The sequence below is a fragment of the Opisthocomus hoazin genome, chromosome 26, assembly GCF_030867145.1.
Source record: "Opisthocomus hoazin isolate bOpiHoa1 chromosome 26, bOpiHoa1.hap1, whole genome shotgun sequence".
NCBI lineage: Eukaryota > Metazoa > Chordata > Aves > Opisthocomiformes > Opisthocomidae > Opisthocomus > Opisthocomus hoazin.
This window is the reverse complement of record NC_134439.1, coordinates 5,965,766-5,988,261: the sequence shown is the minus strand read 5'-3', so window position 1 is coordinate 5,988,261 and position 22,496 is coordinate 5,965,766. Positions and strand designations below refer to the sequence as shown.

The following is a 22,496-nucleotide window of genomic DNA, read 5'->3' as shown; positions in this document are numbered from 1 at the left end:
AGAAAGTAACTCAAAACAGAAATGGAAGACAAAAATTAAAGAGTGTGAGATAGCTCTCACTTAAAAATAAAACACAAAAAAACCCGTCAGAAAACAAAACCACAACAAAAACTTTTAACTGCTTTTGAGCAAGCAAAAGCTCACAGCAGTTTCCACTAGGTTTGCACAGCTTTCGTGTGCATAAAGACAACAAATTTCTGTAGGGAAGGACTTGCATTCTTGCACTTTTCCAGCACATGTCCAGGGACACACATTATCCAGTGGACACACCAGCAGATACGCTTTCCCAGGACTGCAGGCCAGCACATCCTTAAGGCAAACACAAGCACCCCCTGCCCTGGGGAAAAAGCCACTGTCCCTCTCTCCTAGCCCCTGGCTCTCACACGCACGGGATGGGGGCAAGCAGGGAGGGCAGCTGGAGAACTACGGATGCAGTTGTTTCGACTCTTCCAGGGAGACCCCTTTGGAAGTCCAAACTCACATACCTTCTGATTCACGTACCTGCCCGGCTGCTTTCCGACTGATTTAAGAGTGGGTTGATTGATAGCCCAGATGTGAGGGGGCTTCCAAAAATATGCGAGGAAGGGAGGCTGAATGTTGAACCTGCCAGTGAGAATACCTACATGGCAAAACAAGGAGGGAGAGAGAGAGAAATGACTTCTCAAAAACGCAAGAGGAAAATAACTTCATTATTCCATCTCTTCCTGACTCCTGAACCCAGCTTGCTCATGAGAGAAAGTGTTAAAAATATCTCCCTGGAAGTCTCGCTAGACAGTTGAAATCTTCCCAGCCCCATCTCAGAGCCAAGAGGTCTGAATGAGCCATGTTAACACTGAGGCTGTTAAACTGACTCCCTCTTCCCTGTAAAACACTTCTCACATCGAGCTCCCGACAAAGGACGCAGCTCTGTCTCCTGGCACACGCACAGCCCACCCAGCCGGGACGTGCGAGCCCTCCCACCGCGTTATCTGTGCCGCAGAGTGAAGGCAGGGCTGGCACCGGTGCCAGGATCCCGCCGAGCAGCCGGGGACGAGCAGTACGGGGGACACAGCGCACGGTGACAGCCAGGCCTCTGCTACCTAAGCGCCGCCTGCGCTCCCCTGCCACTCCACGGAAAGCAACGTGTCCTTTCAGGTTGCAGTTCCTCCCACCCCGAAGCCGGCTGCGTGGGCTGCGATGCAAAATTGCCTCCATCTTTCTACCGACTCCAAGCGAAGCTGCAGTTGGCAGCTCCCCTCCAAACCAACGGAAGAGGAGCTGTTCCCAAGTGGAAAAAGCAACTCTGCTGTGCCCACAAACGGGCCCTGCTCTGTCTCCTGCCCTCCTGAACTACCGTCCCTCTCCCAGTCCTGATGTTCTTACCTGTGTGGTGGAGACCGAGGAGGAGGAGGCTGGGATGGTGCTAGCAAAGGGAGACCGGTTGAGCTGCGGGAGGGACGAGGTGCCCTGGTGTGCCAGGAGGCTGGAAGAGAGGGGTGTGCTGCACACAGCTCGGAGCACTCCGCCCCCGTGGGAAATAGGGTCCTTGTTACTGGTGTAGATCCCTGCAAGGGGAGGAGACGTGTTAGAGAAGCAGCCGATTTTCTGCGGGGCTTGAACTCAGAAAGGGACGGTGACACCCACGCACAAGACCAAGGGCAGCATGCACTGCAGCATCCCGTAGCCTGGCACGCAGCGAGGGTGGTCACAGCCCACAACCCTGCTACCAAAAGGTATCACAAACTTTTCCAGCCTTGCCCCTGCCCCTCTCGTTTGCTCCCCGCACTCCGACACAATCCGACAGAGAAATCACAGCATGAAGTGACTCACCGCAGGCACAAGTCAGTGGCAGCAGGGCATAGTGGGCTCAGAGAGTCCCACTCTCTGCTGCCCGTGGCATTCAAGAGACCACACTCTTGCTGAGCTAACCTGTCCCCTTCCACGATGCCCAGGGACCACGTTGCGGCATGGACAGATAAATGAGGAAGAAAGGGTGAGGAGAGGAGAGAGCTGCTGCGGAGGGAGTGGACCTGTGGGACTTCCCCTTGGCTCAGGCGTGTGGCAGAGGCAGTGCCCAAAGCCTCCGAGCCCTGCCAACATCTCTCCGAAAGAGAAGAATGGAAGAAGAACAGGCAGCCTCCTCCCTCTTTGAAACATCCCTTTGTTGTTCCAGGGGGAAGGCGAAAAAAAATTGGCCTAAGGTTGTGATTATGGAAGTTGCATCAATTCTTGCAGCTCCTCTACTCTCTCAGGCAGTGCAGACAAATGGGCCAGGGCTCCCAGGCGCACACAACAAAATTATACCCCCTTCTTGCAATCTGACCTAAATTGAAGCATCTGCAAACAACCCACAATAGACCCGACGACAAGTTCTGCTGCCAGAACAGTGTCAAACCTCAGCCCCGAGCAGCAGGCCCCTCCTCTGCCTGCTGCCTTAACCCCTTCCTGCCACTCGTCCTGGCTGCCCTTATCCCTGCCAGGCCAGGGCAGGGGACGCAGGCTGGGCAAGGCTGCAAGCCTCTCAGCAGAGCTAACAGTGTGCCAGTCTCCCAACCCTACGTGGACGCAGTAAGACCAGGATGAGAGGTTTTGCTTTTAAAAGAGGGGTTAAACTTGAACCACTTGCGAGAACCCCTCATTTGGGGTCAGACTGTGGCTGTTCTGGTTTGCTCTGGGAATCTCCCTCTCTGTTGCTCTGGAAATTAAGCTCTGGCTAGCTCAGGTTTTCCAGCACTTGAGCATAAAGGGTTTGAAATGCCCCCAAGCTCATACCTACAGCCCACCTCCAACGATAAAGAAGCTGACCCGGAGGAGATTCTAGGATGAAGGCCAAGATGGAAAGGGGAGACCTAGATGTGGATTTTTATAGCTCCTGGGACTGAATGAAAGGGACTGGACTCTGTGCAGACAGGTCCAGACACCAGCCAAATGTGATGAAAAAGACAGCAGAGCTGGGGAGAACCGTGCGCACCTGGAGCCCTAAGGCAGAACATACCTGAACCCAGCAGCGGGGACTCCATGCTGAGGCTGGGCAGATTCCCCGGGTGGCTGAAGGACCGTGAAGAGCTGCCGATGCCGGAGCTAACAAGAGAGCCCCCGGAGAAGGGTGACGAGGAAGTGGACGTGGACCCAGCCAGCTGGGCACCCAAAATCTCTTTGCTTTTGCCCCCTTTTGGCCTGCCAGGCCCGTGCTTGTTCTTCTTGCTACCCTTGTGCTTCTTTTCTTTCAGCACCTCTCCCTCCTCCATGCTGAGGGACGGCATGCGCTTGTGACTGCTGCTGCTGCTGCCACTGGTCCCGCTGCTCCCCACTGAAGGGCCGCTGACAGGGTTCGAGGCCTTATAGTCCACGGGAGAAGCATCACGGCCTCTCTGCTGGCTCACTGTGGAGGTGGAGAAGCGCATGATGGACCCAAAGCCTGAGAAGATCACCTTCTGTTCAAAGATGTCCCCCTTCTGGCCTTCATACAGAGGGGAGCAGTGGGAAGAAGATGAGGAAGAGACAGGCTTCCGGTACTTCTCGTCGTCCTGCTCAAGCTTGGGGAACGTCACAAAGTCCTGGGAGCACTGCAGGTTGCTGCAGGAGGTACCTGGGGGGAAGCAGAGAGGAAGCAGATATAGGAAGGCTCGCGGTGGCAGGAACTCAGCCCACAAGGCAACAGAAGCATGGTCACCATGCAGGTCCTCTGGGACAGGCTCGTTACTGAGCTGAAGGACATCTCTGTTGCCCTCCAGCCCTGCTGCCCCTCTTGTTGCTTTGATGCTCCCTAGCAAGCACAAGAGGTGCACACCAGCAGCTTCACCCCACCCAAACGGGCACGCGCCTGCTCCTCCAGGCCCTGCATCACCACGGTCCCTCCAGCCCTGATGGAGCTGAAACACGCTCGCTGTTACGACAACAGCTCAAAAAGCAAGGTCAGAGCAGATGGGAGCCCTGCAAGGCTTTGACTCAAAGCTCAGGGGAGCCCGGATACCAGGTTTTGGCTCAGGTCTCTCCACTAGTACTCCTTAAAACACTGCTGCAGACAGTGCCACCTACGGAGGAGAGGGCAGGTGCTGCCCATATTGCCTGCACACAGTATCCCTTCCCTCCTCCCTCCGCTCAGACATCTGGATCTGTTTTGCCTTGCAGTGCAGCAGGCCTGCACGGGAAGGGAGCTGTAACACTCATCTGACTCAGTTCTTCCCTCCGTGCACGGAATTCGTAGCAATAAGACTTTTCCCATAGCAATAAGACTTCTTCCTCTTCAAAGGGTTAAAGAAATAGCAATCAGCAAAGTTTCAGAGCATCAGCCGGTGAATGGGTATCTTTACAGATCCAGAGACGTCAAAGGGCAGCAAAGCAAAACATCACCCCCATTATCCCCTCCTCTTGTGCTTCTCCTTCACCCCGTACCTGCAGGCTGGAAGGTCGCGCTGGACGAAGCTGAGCTGAAGCCGACCGAGCTTTTCCCGCTTCCTGTCTTTTTCCCCTTGTGGCTGCTGCCATGGCTGGAGGACTTCTTGCCTTTCACATCCGACCGGACGACCTCTGAGCTCTCTTTGCTCCCCTCATGGTGGCTGGTGGAGCCCTGGCAGCAGCAAACACAGAGGTCACTCCCTCGGGCCAGATGTGGCCACAGCAGGGGCTCTTTTCACCAATTTCCCCTTAAGAGAAGTAACTGCCCCCCCTGCCCACAAAGTGATGGTCAGGTCATGTTACTCAGGAGAGAAAACCAACATTTCCCTCTCCTGCTGCTTGGTGGCACCAGGCTTTATATTCCTAGGGATTACGCTCATCCCATCTAACCGCAGGAAATTAAAGAGGGCACTGACAATCAGGGCACAGCCATCAGAGATTCCCTGCATCAGAAGGTTATTGAGACTCAACAAAACCCGAATTTGACTGGGATTCAAACACATATTTCAGCTGCATCTCTCAGGTGTGCTGTTCTCAGCAAGGTCATTCCAGCTGGGGGAACCTGCCCATCCTTGTCCTGTGACGGGAGTCTCCCTGGGTTCCCCAGAGCATCCACTGCCAGCCCAGGGCTTTCCAAACCCACTGCGGTAAGTATCTCACAGCAACATCGTTAGAACTGCATCTAACCACGCAGCAACAGATGCTATCCAAACCCCATATAAGCCTGCAGGAGACAGGGAAGCAAGGGGGATGAAGAGGCTGGCCAGATGCTAGGAAATCCAGGAGCCTGGGATGAGAGAGAGAAGTGTGGGAGTTTAGCAGGGGAAGAGCGGAATGAACCGAAAACCGGATCCCCCGGGGCACCCACGCTAGGATATGAAGCCTTCACCCTCAAGTCACTTCAAAGCCAAACTAGCAGTGTTCAAAGGCCACTTCTTGCAAGACATCACTGCAACCAATCAATAGTATAGATGTAGCTCCAGTTTTGGGCTACAGCCCAAAATATAACACCTGTACATTAGTGCAAACACCTTTTATTTCTTACTAAGCAGATACGAGGAAGACACAGAGAAGCACAATACCTTTCTCACATTCCACTATCCCTGACTCCAGATGACCTCTTCTTGGGGAGAGCTAAAGAAAAAAGGGCTGTAATGCAGACTCATGAATGCCCAGATAAAAATCTTTCCTCGTTCCTCCCACATGGTTTAATCACTCCGCACAATGCAACAGCTGGCAGCCTAACACACACCAGATGTGCCGGGAATATGAAAGACAGGAGGAAGGGAGTGGTGGAAATTAGGGGGGAGAGGAGGGGGAATCTGTATTTTCTCATCACAGACTCCTGGATGTAGGAGATTAAGCCTTCGTGATTTACGAGCTCAGAGGGAGCATGAAAATCTTTCCGACTTTCCACATCTGCCTGAGGAGGGAAAGGAGAGCGGTGTCTGGGGGCTATGGGAAGTCCTGAGACTGCTCACGAAGTCGCAGGAACAAGATGGCTCGTGTCTCAGCAGAAATGCAAAGCCCCAAATTTTCCCCCCATAAATTCACCTCTTTGGAGCTCCGCACAAGGTGCATGAGGCCACAGAAGAGCAGGGGGAAACCACATGAGAAGACATGTTCTAAATCCAGAGCGTCAGGAAGGGAGTGCGGGGCAAGTAATGAATTAGTGCAGGGTGGAAGGGGGAAAGCTGAGCTGGGAAATAAATCTTCACTGCAAAATTAAAGCAGGGGGGGAGGAGGGGAAGAGAGGCGCAGCTGGCTCAGCTGGCGGCGGTGGATGGACAGACACTCACCTGCAGGGCTGATCTGACCTCGCAGACCTCCCTGAGAGACTCCCAGAGATTTCACGGCAGGATTTTCCCACCTCCTGCCAAATGCTATCCTAGATATTGTTTGCCAAACAGGTCACGGCAGACAGATCTGTACGGTGCTACCACAAGCCCTTCTGACCACAAAGGGCCCTTCTCTAGCAGCCGTTCCAGAGAGCCTGAGTTTGGGGCAAGGGCCCAAGCACTGCAGCTGAGGAGCAAAGGGAGGGAAACTGAAACCACACGAAATCACTTCCCCTCTCTGTACCTCTATTTCTTTCCCACTTTGCTGCGTGGAGCCTGCAAGCTCTGTGTGGCAGCGGAGCCTTCCAGGAGACACACGTGGACTGCCAAGCACAACACGGCCTTGATCTGAAGGGGAGGGGTCTGCTACCATAATGCCAATATTAATAACAGTAACGAGGGCTGCAGTCCCTTCGCCTCCCTAACGCAGGAGATTCTCCAGCTCAGGGCTGCTGCCTAGAGGGAGCCGGACTGGAGAAACCTGCATGCCTGCTGCTCGCCTTGTGCATAAACGGAGGTCTCAATCTCCGGATCATCGGCTTTTCTCCAGCATGGAAATCCGTGTGCGTGCGTGCAGAAACACCACCGTGTCGTGTGCTGCAAACAGGTGTGGGGGGAGGGCATGCTGCAGAGGGAAAAGAAAAAGGGAAGCACTGAGGAATTGAGAGCTCTCTTTCAAAATGAGGCAGCAGCTACATTTTGAAGGTCTATTTAAAGCAGCCGAGTGAAAAACGTCAGCAGAATAACCCTGCTGCCCCAGCTGGAGCTGAGTGACGGGGAAAGTCCTGCCTCAACCCGGGAGCAGTGAGACGAAGTCGCGCGGGCACCCCATCGCAGGCATGCACGCACCTCCTCCCCCCGACGCTCGCTGTCCCCCGAGGGGCTGTACCTGTTTCCTGGCCTCTCTGTGCCACTGTGCAGCACCCAAGCTCTTCATTCATTCATTTATTTATGGGCAATCAGAAGAGCATCTCTTTGCCTCCTGATTGGCGGGACCAGCTCCTAGAGGGAACCACCGACGCAATCCAGAAGGGGTGGGAGAGGCTGGCGCCGCGTCGGAAACACAGAGCGGCTTTGCCCTGGATTAAACTACTGGTGAGAGGAAGCAGGGAGGACACGAACGAGGAACAACGCGACGAGAGCAGGAGCTCCTCCAGCCCACGCGCCACCGGGCGATGTGCTGGATGCAGGCAGGCTGTGAGCATCAGCTGCCTTTCCACGCCGGCTCACTAGCGAGAGGTCAGACGAGTCTCCATCGCCAGCTCCGGGCACGAGCTCCAGCACCTCTGTGTCTGAGCCACTCATCAGCTTTAACCATGTCCCTCCTTCCCTCAATCTCAAGATCAGGCAGCTCCGTGCCGCTGTTCTTTGCAGGTGGGGGTGGGAGACACAGATGGGCTGAAGATTGTATTTTTAAGTCCCTGATGTCACTAGCACATTCCCACTCATGTCAGGACAAGGGATGCTAAAAGGCTCAGGGATTCTTACTGCAAATATCCATGCTGAGACATGCTTTGATTAGCAGAGGTAATCACCAGCCTTCCCCCACAAACCCCTACCCCGTCACAACTACTGTGAATTTGTAGAGGTTCCCAGGATCTGTCAGCTCCAGGCCAGTCCCGGATAGATGCCGAGAGCTCAAATAACAGTGGGAAACCTGGAAAGTCTCCCTGCCTCCAGCGGTGTCTGCAGTCGTGAACTCTTCGCCCTGCTCCGCTCCCTCTCCAGCACCTGACTGGGAGAAGGTGGGTGCGGGGAGACCTTGGCATCCACAGCTTAGGTTACAAAACCCAGAGCAAGCCAGATGTTGCAAGCCCAAAACACATAGCATGTGTGAGTGTGTGTCAACAAGTGATCACGATGTCTGCAGCTGGCAGAAGCAGGCAGCTGGGGTGGCTTGCAATCCTGCAGATTTACTGCAAGTGCAACAGAGAGCGGCAGGACGGCTCCCCAGGGGCATTTGAGGGGGAGGGGAGAGGCACGCTGCTTGCCGTTTGGCTGCTCTCTAACCTCGATCGCCAGAGCCAGCTACACAGAGAGATCCCGAACACAGAAACTGCCTCCTGCATTTGTCTGGCGATGTGTAACTGCAGAGCTGGAGCAGCCCTGGCTCCCAATACGTACTGGTGAGACTCGTTGCTCCTCCCTGGTGAGAAACTCTCCTCTGCCCCGGGCCTGCTCCATGAATGCCATCTTTCCAACAGGCTGTTCAAAAGCATTACTACTTGGCAGCATTTTGGCGTTTTTGGATAGACCACATGAAACAGCCAGGAATTATTACCCAGAGGGGATGTTTTCTGCCTCCTTCCCTCTCCCCAGCAAGTCTGCAGGAGCTCCAAGGAGCCAGCATGACGACGAGTGAGAGCCTCTATCCAGCACAAATCCACCCTCTACAATCCCCCGAGTCCCCCCAAAAGCCCCAGCCCTGGGACCTGCAGCAGGTCAGCGGCTCTGCGTGCTCTCTGGAAGGGCCGCTCCCGCGCCCCACGAGCAAGACCTCCCGCCCCTCTTTGAGAGCCACGAAAATCGCATCACCCAAAGGCACTTTTCTGAGGCAGGAGGAGAGCTCAGAAGAGGTGTTATGAGAAGTCGTTTGCATGCTGTGAATTCACACCCTAGTTTCACTTTCCGGTGTAGATGAGAGCCGAGGCCACCATGGTGCTTTCAGTTATGTTTATCCGCCAGACAAGAGTGAGGCAGTGAGAGCTTGTCACTGCACAGACAGGACACGGGGGCCTGGCAGAGTCCAAGTGTCAGATATCAACGGTATTTAGATTCCTAGAAGATGCAGGGCAGCACTCAAGGAGATGTTCAAAAATCTGGCAGAAGTCAGAGGTCTAGCATTATTGATTTCAAGAGGAAGACTGAAACCACATCAAGGGATCTTCTTCATAACTAAATGGTTCAAGAGTGGAGCACAGGGTGGACGATGTATTAGGTGAAAATTGGAAACAAAAAATAAATCTGGATTGCACAATTAAAGAAAAATGTGAACACAGAGGCCAGGCTGCCTAAGGGAACAAGGAACCGGGATATACCACTGTTCCTCCAAAGCAATGAAACCTAGTTCCACTGCTGTCAGCCTAACCTGGTGAAGTACCTTGAAAAGGCCTACCAGATAGGACTAATAGTTTTGCAAATCCATTATTAAAGGGTTGCTGAAAGCTTCGGAGGACTTTGGTAGCAACATCAGATGCTGGGGCCCAGATGTCTATTGCCCCAGGCTCCTTTTAGGCTAAGCAAACTGGAAGCAGACTGGAGCAAGGCTTCAGGTACCAGGAACACCTCTCCCTGGCCTGGTGACTGGTGCCACACTCCAATCTGCCCACAGTCCTGGTGCCCAAGGAGCAAACGGTGCCAGGGCCCTTCTGCTGATTCGTCTGACTGATGCTCCTGCTCCTCACTGCCAACCCCAAAACACCGGTGACGCTCAGTGCCTCCAGCCCAGCTCCTGCTCCAGCACAGCCTGCGCACCAGGACTGGAGCCTGGCCTCAGTGTGTGTGGTGCCACTTTGGCCACGGCGCGAGCAGCACGGTGAGCTGGCAGCACCGGTCTGGCACGGACACCAAGGGCTGCACCAGGGCTCTGTATGGCCACTCCGGGCCAGCGTCCTTCTCCCAGGAGCCTGGACACGACCATCTGCCCCCACTGCTGCAGGTCTTTGAGATCTGCTCTCAGCCAGCTGCTCCCCACGGAAGATGGGGGCTGTGTCACCTGCAGGGATTATCCTTGGGGAGTTTATGCTCTGGCTCATTGGGTAACTTGGAGAAGACCATGGAGACGATAAATTATTTGCCCCAGCTCACACAAGTGGTGAGGAGAGGAACAGACCCCAGCTCTCTTCAGACTCTAACCGTGGCACAGCAGGGACTAGCAATGCTCTTCTGCGTAGTCACACCATGAACGTCAGCTTTTGGTTTGCTGCATCTACCCTACCCTACCCACCCCCCACTCCACGGGGACAAGCTGTACTAATCTTAGACCCAGAAAGGACAAAGCTGGTTTTGGCTTCCAGGAGGAAATCTGTTTGGACATGCTACATTAATGTGTCTCGGGGTTTTACAATAGTCTAACCTGTGCAATGCTACACTGGTGCAACCATCCAGAAAGCAACTACCCCTGAGGGGTTTGTGCAGGGTTTTAGCAGGCTGCTGAGCAGCTCTTACATTTGATCTGGAGGGAGTACCTTCGGTAACAGAGTTTGAACAATACTTTGGGATCTACGCACAAAAAAGCAAGGGAAACACACTCTGTTATGAGGATTAATAATAACTCCCTGGGGAAACACTAAAACCCTGTCACTCAAGTACAGCTACAGTAATTAGGATCTCCTGAATTTTAGCTTACAAAGAGTTGAAAGCTGCCTGTAAAACTGAATTGCACCCTTCCCTCCTTATTTATACAGGTCTGGCAGGGCTTTGGAGGAGACAGTGGGTAATTGTCTAACAACCTGGCCAGGAGTCAGGTTTAGGATTTCAGTTCAGCTTGAAAATAATCTTCTTAGGCCATCAGTTCCTCACAGCTCTGTTCACTGGGTGAATGTGCTGTTCCCAAAAGCCAGAGCTGAGCACAGGTAAATCAAGAGAGACTGCAGCCCAGAGGCTGTTCCTCTGCTCCATTCCGCTGTAACTTTCTGCTTCTCCCAGCCTGAGAACCACGAGAGCAGCTTTGCCACTTCGGCTCTGACCTACATCTACGCTCTGCTTCCAGGCTTGGCTTCACATAGCACAGAGAAAATCCTCTTCAGTCCTAACCCAAAGCAACCCTGTGCGGACTGGCAGGAGCTTTCACTCTTCCAGACTGCCCCTGCAGTGCTTCTCACATACGCAGACACTGCTAGCCTGTGAATTTTCATTTTCGCAAGGCAGTCCTGCCACATAAAGGACATGCAAGCCTTTCCAAGCAGCATTTCTGTGCACAAAAGGACATTCCTGGGACACGTTGTTTATTTGTTCTAGCAAGAGCTTGGCCCTAGTCCTACTCTCACTTACACCAGAACAGCCCTGCTAAGGAGTTGCATTAATTTATATTCCCACTACAGAGAGGAGAGTACAACTCCAAAGGTCCAGGTGCTGGAGTAACCTCACTTGTTCCATGACCCCGAACAACTGCAAGCTCGACCTTCACCTCGTTGCGTGCAAACTCGAGGTGAGTTCCACTGCGTCTGTTCTGCACTGCTGGAGTTTGGGGCTGGCACAAACTACCGAGAGCTCAGGGCTATCCTGATTTACAGGCGGGTGCAAGAGTCCGTGTCAGCAGCATGACTTCAGCAGTGAGCAGCAGAAATACACTGACATCCTGACTGTGCCCCACCAGCCCTGGGCACTGGGCAGACAAACCTACACAAGCAACATCTTCCCAGCAGGGAACTGGACTGCCTCTACACCTCAGGAACAAAGCAGGCCACCACACCGTGCCACACTCTGCCCCTCTGCCTGGATTTTCCTGAAATGGAGGAACCAAATAGAAACCAACCTCACACTGTGTTGCACAGCAAAGCTACCTCTATTACGCACTTTGAAGATGTGCTTCTAAGATTGTCTGGGGTTTTTTCCCCTCAGCTATATCAGTTTGCTTAATTAAGGGTAACATCTCCTCCCACAAGCCTTGCCTGGTTTACCCACCTGCCTGAGCTGTTTACAACGTAGCAGCAGAAAAGGCCAAAGCATGGATATTTATCTATTCCACGAGAGCTTCAAATCTGAACATCTGCTGCAAAACAGGCTGGCACTTACAGCTCAATCACTTGGGAGTTTAGCTCCATGATTGTGTCGTCAGTGCTGACAGAAATCGAGACAGCTGCCGCGTTAAATTCCCAAGGTGGGCGTCGAGGTGGGGAGTCAGGCAGAGAGAGCAAGAATGTGACGAATCAGGAATCAAAATAAACGGACAAAAGCCCTTTCTCTGCTCCTCTGCTCTCTCCTCCCCACTTCCTACAAGAGCTAGTGCCCCTGCCCTCCCTCCCCACCCTGCAGTGACACGCTCACATCCTGGGTTTGGTACCTTCTCTGCAGCGACGGGCACTGAGGATGGGGTAAGGCTGGTGGGAGACTCCGGGCGTTTTTTGTGCTTCTGTTTAGGTCTTTCCTTGTCTTTCCGACTCTGCAAAAGAAATCAGAAAGTACTGGAAGGCTAACTTTCACTGCTGAGAACAGCAGTTGTAAGGGAAAAGAAAGGAGGGTGTGTAGGGGTGGATTTACAACCATACATTCATATTCCTCTTTCCTTCTCCACCCATCCACACGAGCCCAGTATCCCCTCCCCCACATCCCAGCTTCTGGCTGGAAGCGTCCCACTATCTCTGCCCCAGCTGCAGCCAACACACGGAGTGCAGAGCATCAACAGAAGCCCCCGAATCAGTTCATGGCAAGATGACAGGGAAGGACTTAACAAGCTCTGGCTGGTTTCAAGAAACCCGAGCTCTCCTCCCGCTGTTTCCCCAAGGGGACCCTGTGTCCCCTTACCCTCACTCTCCACCCTCTTGTAGCGTTTCTCAGACCCACCCTGTACAAACAGTGGGCGAATCTTGATTTCAGCACGTGCTGCACGTGCACAGGTAAAGAGATCAGTCATTGGAGACCTCAGAACCTAGGCTTGAACCTAACCTAGAGATCCCCCACATCTCCCATCCCAACAGAAAAATGGGATTCTTCAAATTGCAAAGCAAGGCAACCTCATGGCCTAAGAAATACCGAGTCCCACCCATCCTGATTTTATACTCTCTTGAGGAACAGACTGTAACCAAGGACGCTCTCCCTACATAGTGCTATCTCGATGTTTATCCTAAAGCACATGTTTGCAGGGAAAGGACTGAAAATGTAGGCCTCTGCAACCTCCAGTCAGCGGGGCGTGACGATGCCAGGCCAGCTGGCACATGGGACGGACGGACAGCAGAGCACGCTCCACCACACAGCCCTGCTTCCTCCCTGCCTTCCTCAGCTGCACGCTCCCATGAGAACACACCCAGCTGACTACAGGAGCTCGTCCGTGCTACCAATGTCACCTAAAGATGTGGCCTTCTTTACTGAAGCTGCAGAAACTTCTGTGCTGTGTTCCGAACTTCCCAGTGCAGTCACTGGTGTGTGGACCAAGAGAGCTGCGGTCAGACAAACACCTGCACGAGATGCAGGGCTTAGAAAAATCCACCCTCCTGTCTTCGAGACCTTCTTGCGGGAAAGAACGCCTATTCTGGTACAGCTTCCTTGCACGGGCATTTTATTCTAGAAGCTAAAGTCCTCAGTCTAGACCAAAGGTGCATCCGGAATGGAACAGTCCCATCAAAATTCACCGACTCTCCAGAGGGATGCTGACTGCTTCCTCACGCAGGCAAAGCCCTGAGGCTACGGCTGCCAGCACATGCCAAAGCTGGGATGCTGTCAGGGGAAGATGCAATTGCAGCAAATACGTGAGCTCCACTGTGTGTTTTGGGGGAGAAGAGAGTGGAACAATTAGCTTAGGAAACAGTACACTAAATGGGGGAAAAAAAGGGGCAGGAGGAGGGACAGGGCAGGAGGAAAAGGCTGGAGAAGGCAGGCATGAAGTGAAGCAGAGGTGAAGCAAAAGCGCTCCAGAAATCAGCTCCTTCCAATGTGGGTTTGGCTGAATTTTCACTGCGCTACCAGTGACCCTGCCAGTGTAAACCTGCCACGATGCCACGGAAGCTTTCACTGGGATGAACTGGTGAAAAAAAGGAGGCAAAACCAGCCTAGAGCTTCACTGCACTTGCTGAGTGCCCAGCCAACACTGCTAACATCCCTCATTTTAACACAAGGCGGCTGGTGTTTGGCGTATCTGTTAAAGCCTCTGTTCCCAGAGCTATGGCAGTTTACAAGAATCTGTTTTCCTTTTTTCCCTTTCTTTAATACACATTTCCAGCTTTGGCAGGGAATAAGGAAAGCTTGAAAATGTGATTTCTACAGACTAAGTGCCGAAAGACAAGTTAAAATTAAATCTTTACTAAATCTCATAATGTTTTAAGTACTTGGGGGGCTTCTCGTGCTATAAACTCTAAGTCTCCTGGGTCTTCTAGGACAGGAAGATGGGGAAACTCTGGCCCAGCTAGTTCAGCTGCTCGTCACAGACCATGTGCATGCCCGTGTTCATTATTCCAACAGCAGGAACAATTTGCACTCACTTAATAGCACAGACCAGAGAGTTTCAATGAGTTGAAGAGAGGTTTTTAATATCTACGTCTCATTTTACAAATGAGGAAACCAGGGCACACAGGCTGCGAGAACTTGCTGGTATGTCACTGAAAGTCCTCCATAAATTCAGCAGGGAAAGTCAGGGACCCCCACCCCACCTGGACACACGCTTGCCCACTTGCAGATGCTGCCAGTGCCACTCAAGGAAGCCAGAAATGGAGAACAGGAGCCAGACGCCTCATTACAATACATTTTGCCAAAGAACTGCACAAACCCTGGTCCTTAAACTTTCTGAATATCACAAAGGTTATTCTCTCATTTTCAGACCCTGAATCCCAAACGCATTTCAGTCATGAAGTTGCAACAGGAAGGAGTAAGATACACTGCTGCAAACGCCAGCTGACAGCACTGTAACAATTTAATTTCACATATCATGGCCAAGACGAGACAAGGCAGAGCCAAGCCACTCTGGCTAATGACAGTGAACCTATACACCCACACACATACACACACACACGTGCACACGCGTGGGGAAAGGCAGGAATGTCCTGACTGTCACCGCAGTGAACCACAAAACCTCCCACAATTTCATTGTGACGCCAACCACCAAACTCACATCCTCGAGCTTCAAAATCCTGGCTGTCTCCTGTCTGAAAAATCTCCCTTCGCTGTCAGCAGCGCAGAGTCTACAACTGCTAGCTGAGCAGTCCTCTGGTTATATGTAGGAGTGCATACATACGTACATATTCAGCAAGAACCCAGCCTGCACAATAGGGACCAGATTTCTGGAATGCATCAGCTCCCATTTAGATGCTTGAATAAATGGTCAGGTTTTCCAAAAAGCTACGCGCTGGGTATTGAGCTCTTTTGAAGATCTGGGCCCCGACTACATGTGCTGAGCAACTGCACTCAAACTATTTAGAAAATCTGTCCCACAGAGACCAATCTTCGTGCTCTGCTCAAAGGCCTGCCTTGAAACCAGAACCATGGCAGCCTGACGAGGAGCTCAATGGCCCTTCTGCTCCGCGTCCCGGCACGCAGCCCCAGGCCGTGCCCACCGGCACACCGTGCTCCTCTGCCGTGCTCCGCTGCCGTGCCCACCGCGCACTTCTCCCTCTCCCACACCACCTCCTCCCCAGGCTCTCTGCCTCCCTCCTGCTCGGGCAGAGCAGAAACCCACCGCACCGGGTACCCAGCAGCTCTCTGGGCTGCAGCCAGCATCTCTAAAGCTTTGCAGAGCTGAGGTGCCCACTGCCTCTGCACACCCAGCAGCACCCATCTCCCACCCTCCATCTACTAATACGTTCAGATACTCAGAAGGGCAACAGGATCTGACACCTTCTTCAGTATTACTGGGGAAATGCAGTGCCCTGTGTTAAACGGGGAGAACAATTAACTCCGTTACTCCACGGACGTTTTGGAGACGGGCCGGGCTGACCCCAGAGCAAGGCGCTGGTGGGAAGGTGACTTTGGCTCCCGCAGAGACCACAGCCAGGGTGCTCAGTCACTCCTGGCCATCTTGCCCGTGTTGACAGGTCCTCAGACAACCCCGAGCGAGGCTTTTAAACGTGTGGGTTCTCTTCAGGAACGGGAAGGCTCCAAGTGCTTCCCTCAAAAGCCGCAGGGCGGAAAGGGAAGGGAGGGCAAGGGGATGGGGACGCAGCACTCTCCCCTGCCTCTCAAGTGCCCTCTCCCCACCCAGCTTTTCTGTGTCCAGCACTTCATCTCCCTGGCACACAGACACTCTGCTCTGCAAACCCTCCTTCCATGAAACTTCGCAGACAACACAGCCATTGCCAACAGCCCAGGCTGCCCACAGAGACCTGCCTGGCTGTGCCATGAAGCAGGAGTCGGGGAGGAGGAGGAGGAAGGAGGGAGGGAGGGAGGGAGGATGCACTTCTAGAGCAGGAAACCTTTCAACACCCCCATCCCATCCTGGCAAGCAAAAGCTGAGCCCTACCTTGCAGCCGCTGGGCGCTCCCTGCAGCAGGCTGGCTGGCTGAGTGGGCTGCAGGGAACGCGAACCTGCTCCCAGCAACAAACTTCATGGAAAACAAACTCTCGCCATGCCGGACCGAGCAGCTGGGGCTTGGCATGTGGGCACGGAGCGGGCCAGGCCTGCGGCGGGGGGAGCGCGGCTGCATCGGGGGCGTGCCGGCGACACAAACTCCCTTCGAGCTCCCCGGCGCAGGAGGAACGAAGCGGGATCTCTCGCTGCCAAAAAGGGTTGTACGCAGCTCCTCTCGCTCCCCCCACCGCCGTCTCCCCTTCCCCGAGCCCCCTCTTCTAATCCGCTGGACACCAGGAGTTGGATCATTAAAAGTAGATTGGGCAGGGGAAGGAGGGAGGGAAGAGCTGGGAAGAGCCAAGCGGGCTCTGCGGCTCCCTCCCTCTTTCCCAGGCTCTCTGAACTCCCGCACCGGAGGAGGAGGCCTGGCTCTGGGCTGCAGCCATGGCAGCCGCGGCGAGGAGGAAGGCAGAGGGACACCGAGCCTCTGCCTGCAACCTTGCCAGCACCAGGGCCATGCTGGGATTTCACGGGCTTGCCTTGAGACACGCTCGGAGTGCAGGAGAGGGTTTACACCAGGATTCACGGCCAGCCCTCGCTGGGCTTTGCCTGCTCTCAAATCACAGCTGCAGTCCCCGCTAATGGAAGGATTTGCTGGGGGCGGTTAAGCACCCACGTAACAAGAGGTCACGGAAAGCCGGTCAAGGATGCTATAAAACAAAGCTTCTACAGCTCGATCAGAGCAGATTTAGGTTCAGTACTCCTTCCCAAACAAACCTGTGCTGGTCTTGCAAGCAGCCACCTGCACCCCACTTGAAAAAAATGTCCACTTTGGTGTCTGCGTGGACACAGCACTCAGAGGCAGACCCCCGTCCCCAGCTCGAATGCGAACACAAAGCCCCTCCCAGACCCACCGGGCTTCGATTTCAGCCCAGTACAACTTCCCCAGTGCGCTGCCTCTGCCAGGCCGGATCCCTGGCTCGTTTCCTCCCCTGGCACCAGGGTCAGACAGACAGGCAACGGCAGCGGGGAGCAGGCTGTGCTGCGCGGCTGCTCCCATGCCGTGGGACCAGGGCTCGTGCACTGCTCGGGCTGGTGCCAACGGGACAGGGTGGGCAGGACAGAGACAGTCCCTGCACCCCCCAAAGTGCCCCCCACGGAGGGCAGGGAAGCAGTTCAGGAGTTAGAGGTGTGTTACAACTGTGGAGAACCGGCTCCGTATCCAGACCTGAGGAACCACTGCAGGTTGGGCTTATTTGCTCCAGGCGCCTGCCCCTCTCTCCTGTGTCACCGGGCAGGGACCCTTCCTCTCATAACAGACCAAATTAAAAAGTCCCCTGATTTTGCTGATGGGTTCCAGGTGTTCACTAAGAATAACACTGGACAAGTGCCTCCCTCCGTGGGGTAGATGCCTAAAAATGTCGTAGTAGATGTGCTCCAGTCTGCTCCTGGTGTGACAAATTCCATTCCGTGGAGCATGGTAATTTTTTTCTGCGTGTTTCAAGCAGACAATATAGGTGACACAACATCTGTACTTCATTCAACCTCTGTGCGTCATCCAGCACTTTCTTGGTATTTAGCTATTGTTTTCTTCCTTTTTTCTTCTTTCTTTTTTTAAACAAACCAACCCTGCAAAGGCTCCCACAGGGTAGAGCACACACATTGCAATACCAACCCCAAAGACATAAATGGGGCTGGTTTTGCTAAGGACTGGTATGTTCCGAGGAAAACCCAAAGCCTGGAGCTTCCCCGTTTTCAGGACAGCACAGAAGGAAACGCTCGGGTTGGTATCATTTGTGCCTGCAAAAGGGGGGGGATGACGACAATGCCTTGCAGTCCCACATCACAATTGTCCCTTGTTCCACAGAGAACAAGACTCTTCACAAATGCTGAACTGTGTTACAGCAGGGCTGGGGAGTCCAAATCCTGAGTCTCTGCTCTCTTACTGCAGCCACTGGGTTAAATCCTGTGCCCCTCACTTAGTCATTTAGGCAGCCAGAGTTTGCCACCGTAAAGCCTAAGCAACCAGCCACAGCCCTGCACTGGAAGGGAGCTGTCAGGCACCGAGCTCCTTCTCGAGCCGAGAGCCATGAGCACCTGCAGCCCTGGGACTCAGACGGGCGCTTTGGGCTGCTGCCGAGCGCTCAGCTCCCCTGCAATGCCTCCGGCTCCGGGAGGACGGGCCCAGCCAGCTGCACAGCTGGACCGGCTCGAGAAAAAGCTGTTCCACTCCAGGTCAGCACAGCAGCACGCCCAGTTCCCCTGCAACATGTGCAATTAGATCATGCACTGCTAGTCACGTACTCCAAAGCCATGTGGGCACGAACGGTTCGACCCCGTCTTGGGCCACCCCTTCGAAAGGTCTCTGCTCCCACACCGCCTCACACCCAGCCCTTCCTCCCCACACTCCATAACCACTCCCAGACCTCTGAACTACCCAGCACCCCAGGGAGGCTGAGAGTGCCTTCCTCACCCTGCCCCTGCCAGCTGCTTCGCACACCTCGACCCCCTCTCCGTGCTCACTCCCCCTCTCTGAGTGGAAGGAGTCGGTTCTGCACTTGCGCTGCGGCCCTGCCAAGCCACCCGCCCTGGAAGGGGCCTCCGTCGGATCCGCCGCTCGCAAACCCGATGAGCCATCAGGAGGGGAAGGGCGGCGAGGCAGCAGCGAGACGGAGTCTCTGCACGTTTGCGAGGAACCCACAGGCTAACAATAGTGGCAAGCACCACTGAGAAGCCTATAAATAAATCCATATTCCTCCTGTTTTCGCTCTCCCCCTGGCGCTGACCTGCTTTCCGACCAAAGCCGGGAAGCAGCACTTCCCCGGCTCCTACCTGCCAGGCACGTGACGGGGCTCCCACCCCTGCCACCAGAAGCTGTGCAAATACAGAAACCCCGGCGCGGTCCCCAGCCTTGGACACGCACAGTCTGTCAGTTATAATTACAGCTGAGCTCTCCAAAGCCGCCGTCACTCACCCCGATCCTGCCCTCTCCTCCACCCCCTCTGCCTGCTTGTTGGTTAAAAATAGCACGTTCCAGTACAGCCGTCCACCTTGTGCCAAGCGCTCGCTCCCCATCCGCGGCACAGATGCTTTCTCCCTCCCGCCTCCTCCTCCTCTCCGCGCAGCAGCTGAACACACACGAGGAGTAAATACTCCCCACACGCTTCAGCCTTGTCGGCAGAGGAAATTTACTGCCTTGGTGTCGGCGGCAGGGTAGGCACCACTTTGTCAGCGAGGTTTGCCTTGTTTGCCCATGTATCAGGTACGGTTTGGGCAAGCTTCCCAAACACGTAATGGACGTGGTGGGCAGAGTTTCAAACTGGATATTGCGGGATAACCTCTGTAAATAAAGGAGGAGATGGCTTTCCTGCCCACATAATTTATGGACTCTCAGCTGGGCATGCCAGGAGGGCGTCAGTCAGTATTGACTGATGGCCATACTGCTTTTAAAAGCCTGGATGGCCTTGTCCCCTGGAGACTGGGCTGAGATCCATCAGACTTTGGCCACATAACCCACCCGAGTGCCATCGGGCTGTTTCTGGATGTGGGTCACCATCATTACCATTCAAAATCATTTACATATTGCCTACTGCAACAAGACAAAAACAAACAAAACAGAAGCAAACAGCCAGACATCTATAGCAAGACCCGAAAGATTTGCACAGCGATTTGCAGGGCTATCACCAATTGCGTTTATACAACAAGGTGAATTTGGCTTTTGACTATAGTGGAACATATCTGGAGGTTGCTTGGTAGAGTGATTCTGGATTTCCGCCATCAAAAACCAGGATATGGCCCATAAAGTATTAAAAACTATCCCACCACACTGACAGTATCCCTATACAAGTTATTTTTGTTTCAGATCCCACCCCACTGCTTTGAATAGACGGGGTGCAAAGGAGGGTGGCTGTACTACGCTGCGGATTCTTCACACTGCAAAAGCTGTATCAAGAGGTAGGGAAAATTTCTTACTCTGCTGCCACTTGTCTTAGAACCTGAATCCTCAAAAAAATGCATGTCCTGCCTTTTAGGGCTAGTTATTGTTATAAATAACAAATACCTCACTAGCCTCTGGCCTCCTCATTTCTTTTGGTACAGATCCTTCCACCGTGGAACCTGCACCCCTGCCAGAACCCAGGAGTCTGCCGGGATTCTGCCTTACATGTTCACTGCTGCTTTTCCTTGAAATATGAGCATTTGTCACGTGAGTCAGTTGGTTAATTATGAACCTTGGTGTGCTGTTAACATGTCCTGTAACACTGCAGTAGCTTTGATGAGTAAGTCTTAACCAGCAGAGTTAAATAAACTGTCATACCAGTCAGATCTGGCACGCAATGTTCTTCTAAATAAACGTCTAACAAAGATAAACAATTTTCACAGGCAGACTTGAGGCAGGTGGTATCCCTGTGACTGCCTAATCTAACAAACAAAATACTACCTAGTTTATACTGATTATTGTTCTTGCCAACAATTAACCTGCTAGCCACAATGCAGACCACTGGTCAGTATCCTTTTATCCTTTAAAACTTGAATGCTGGGATCCGAGGACAACAACCTCCAATTTTCTGTTCTCGAGCTGCTGCATTTAAAACCACAGCCCAAACTACTTCCACACAGACCAACTCAGTAGCTGGAAACAAGAGCACAAAGTCATCCTCAAAGCGGACTTGCCACAAGACAGAAAGGGGAAAGCTGCACATTTCCTAGGCGTGTTCTGCCAGGACCCCTCTGGCATAATCTGAACACGCAAACTCGGCCTCACACTCCCCGTGGCTGTGCTGCTCGATTTGCACACACATTTCTAGAGGCCTGCTTAAAAACGCAGCCACTATTCAGATCTCTGACTGCGAAATTCTGCAGAGTCAGGGCTCATCTGAGCACCCGTTGGTGCTCCCTGCACCCTCTTCCCCTTCTCGCCTCCATCCCTCATGGGTGCACCTCTCTGGATTGACAAACTCTGCACAGATCTTACCTTCTTTGGCCTTTCGTGGTGGGATACATGTTTCTCTTGAGCGGGGGATGTGGATCGACTCCTTCTTCCAGCAATGAAGGAGCTACCTCCAGAGTGACGTGAGGTCTTCTGAGGTCAGTGGGGAACGGGAGAGGAGGTGAGAACAGGAGAAAAAAGAGAGAGAGACACAGAGAGCAAACAGTGTTACAGAGTCCAGCTTTCACTGTTACAGTGAGCAAAGTTACAGTAAACAGCTTGTCTACCATATGCAGGACCAAACTCTTTTTGCCCCAGATGCCCAGCCTGGTTCCCAACACAGGGACCACAGCAGATACCTTACTAGTGGGCTCACAAGCAGCATGTAGATCTAACTCCCCAAATCCTTGGTTCTTGGCGCCCTATGCACATGCTCGTAAGAAGACAGGCACAGCTGCTAAGAAACCATTCTATAAACAACAAGACAAATGGCAGCAGCAGCAGTGGTGCTTAGACAAGCTCCCCCCGAGCAGCAGTGTCCAGCTCTCCGGGGGGATGGGGGGTTGTGGAAGGATGCCCTGTTCTCGGACTCCAGGTGCTATCTGAAGTCCTGCCACCTATCTCGGCATCAGTAAACTTGATACAGAGCTAAGTTTGTGTCAGATACCGAGGGTACCTGAAGGGCAGGGAAGGTGTCCTCCAGTCTGGCGTCGAGGGGAAGCTCAAGACATCAGTCACTGTATGTGACAGCACTGATAAGCAGGAAGGAAAGTGGGAAAGGCCAGCAACAATGGAGCCACTGAGACATCAAGCTGTAGCAAGAGGATCAAGTTTCCTTTTTGCTGGAGGGGGGAGAGCAGGTGTCTACTAATTATGCAGAACAGGAAAAGGGTTCCTCTCTTCCCTCTCGGTACTGTAATTAACAGGGGGAAGTCCTTTGCCCCCAAATATCCCTCAAACAGTGAATGCCTCCGTGTCTCTTCTGGGCTGTCTCTGTCCTCAGGCAGAAGTTCTGTTACACCCACCTGCCCAGGGTGCCTGAGCTATATCCCTGACTCCCTGGAGCATCAAACATCACCGCTGTTCTCCTTTCTCTGGACTTGTCTTTCAGCCATACAGAGTGAGTCAGGGAAGCCAAAACAGATGGGAAGAACTCAATCCCTAGATTTGAAAATGGGTTTGAAGATACTATAGAAATGCA

At 53.3% G+C, this 22,496-nt stretch overlaps 1 protein-coding gene across 4 annotated transcripts in view; it reads right to left on the bottom strand.

The window, feature by feature from the left end:
• MLLT6 (MLLT6, PHD finger containing) overlaps window positions 1-22,496 on the bottom strand; it is a 45,401-nt gene that overhangs the window by 10,428 nt on the left and 12,477 nt on the right. For 2 of the 4 annotated variants that reach the window (XM_075443322.1, XM_075443320.1), the window contains exons 7-12: window positions 21,341-21,448; window positions 12,220-12,318; window positions 4,375-4,549; window positions 2,975-3,568; window positions 1,363-1,544; window positions 502-619 (exon numbers count right to left, since the gene is read on the bottom strand). In XM_075443322.1, the coding sequence (XP_075299437.1) occupies window positions 502-619; window positions 1,363-1,544; window positions 2,975-3,568; window positions 4,375-4,549; window positions 12,220-12,318; window positions 21,341-21,448 (1,276 nt within the window). The remainder of the gene's footprint in view (window positions 1-501; window positions 620-1,362; window positions 1,545-2,974; window positions 3,569-4,374; window positions 4,550-12,219; window positions 12,319-21,340; window positions 21,449-22,496) is intronic. The other 2 variants (XM_075443321.1, XM_075443324.1) reach the window with 2 other exon arrangements.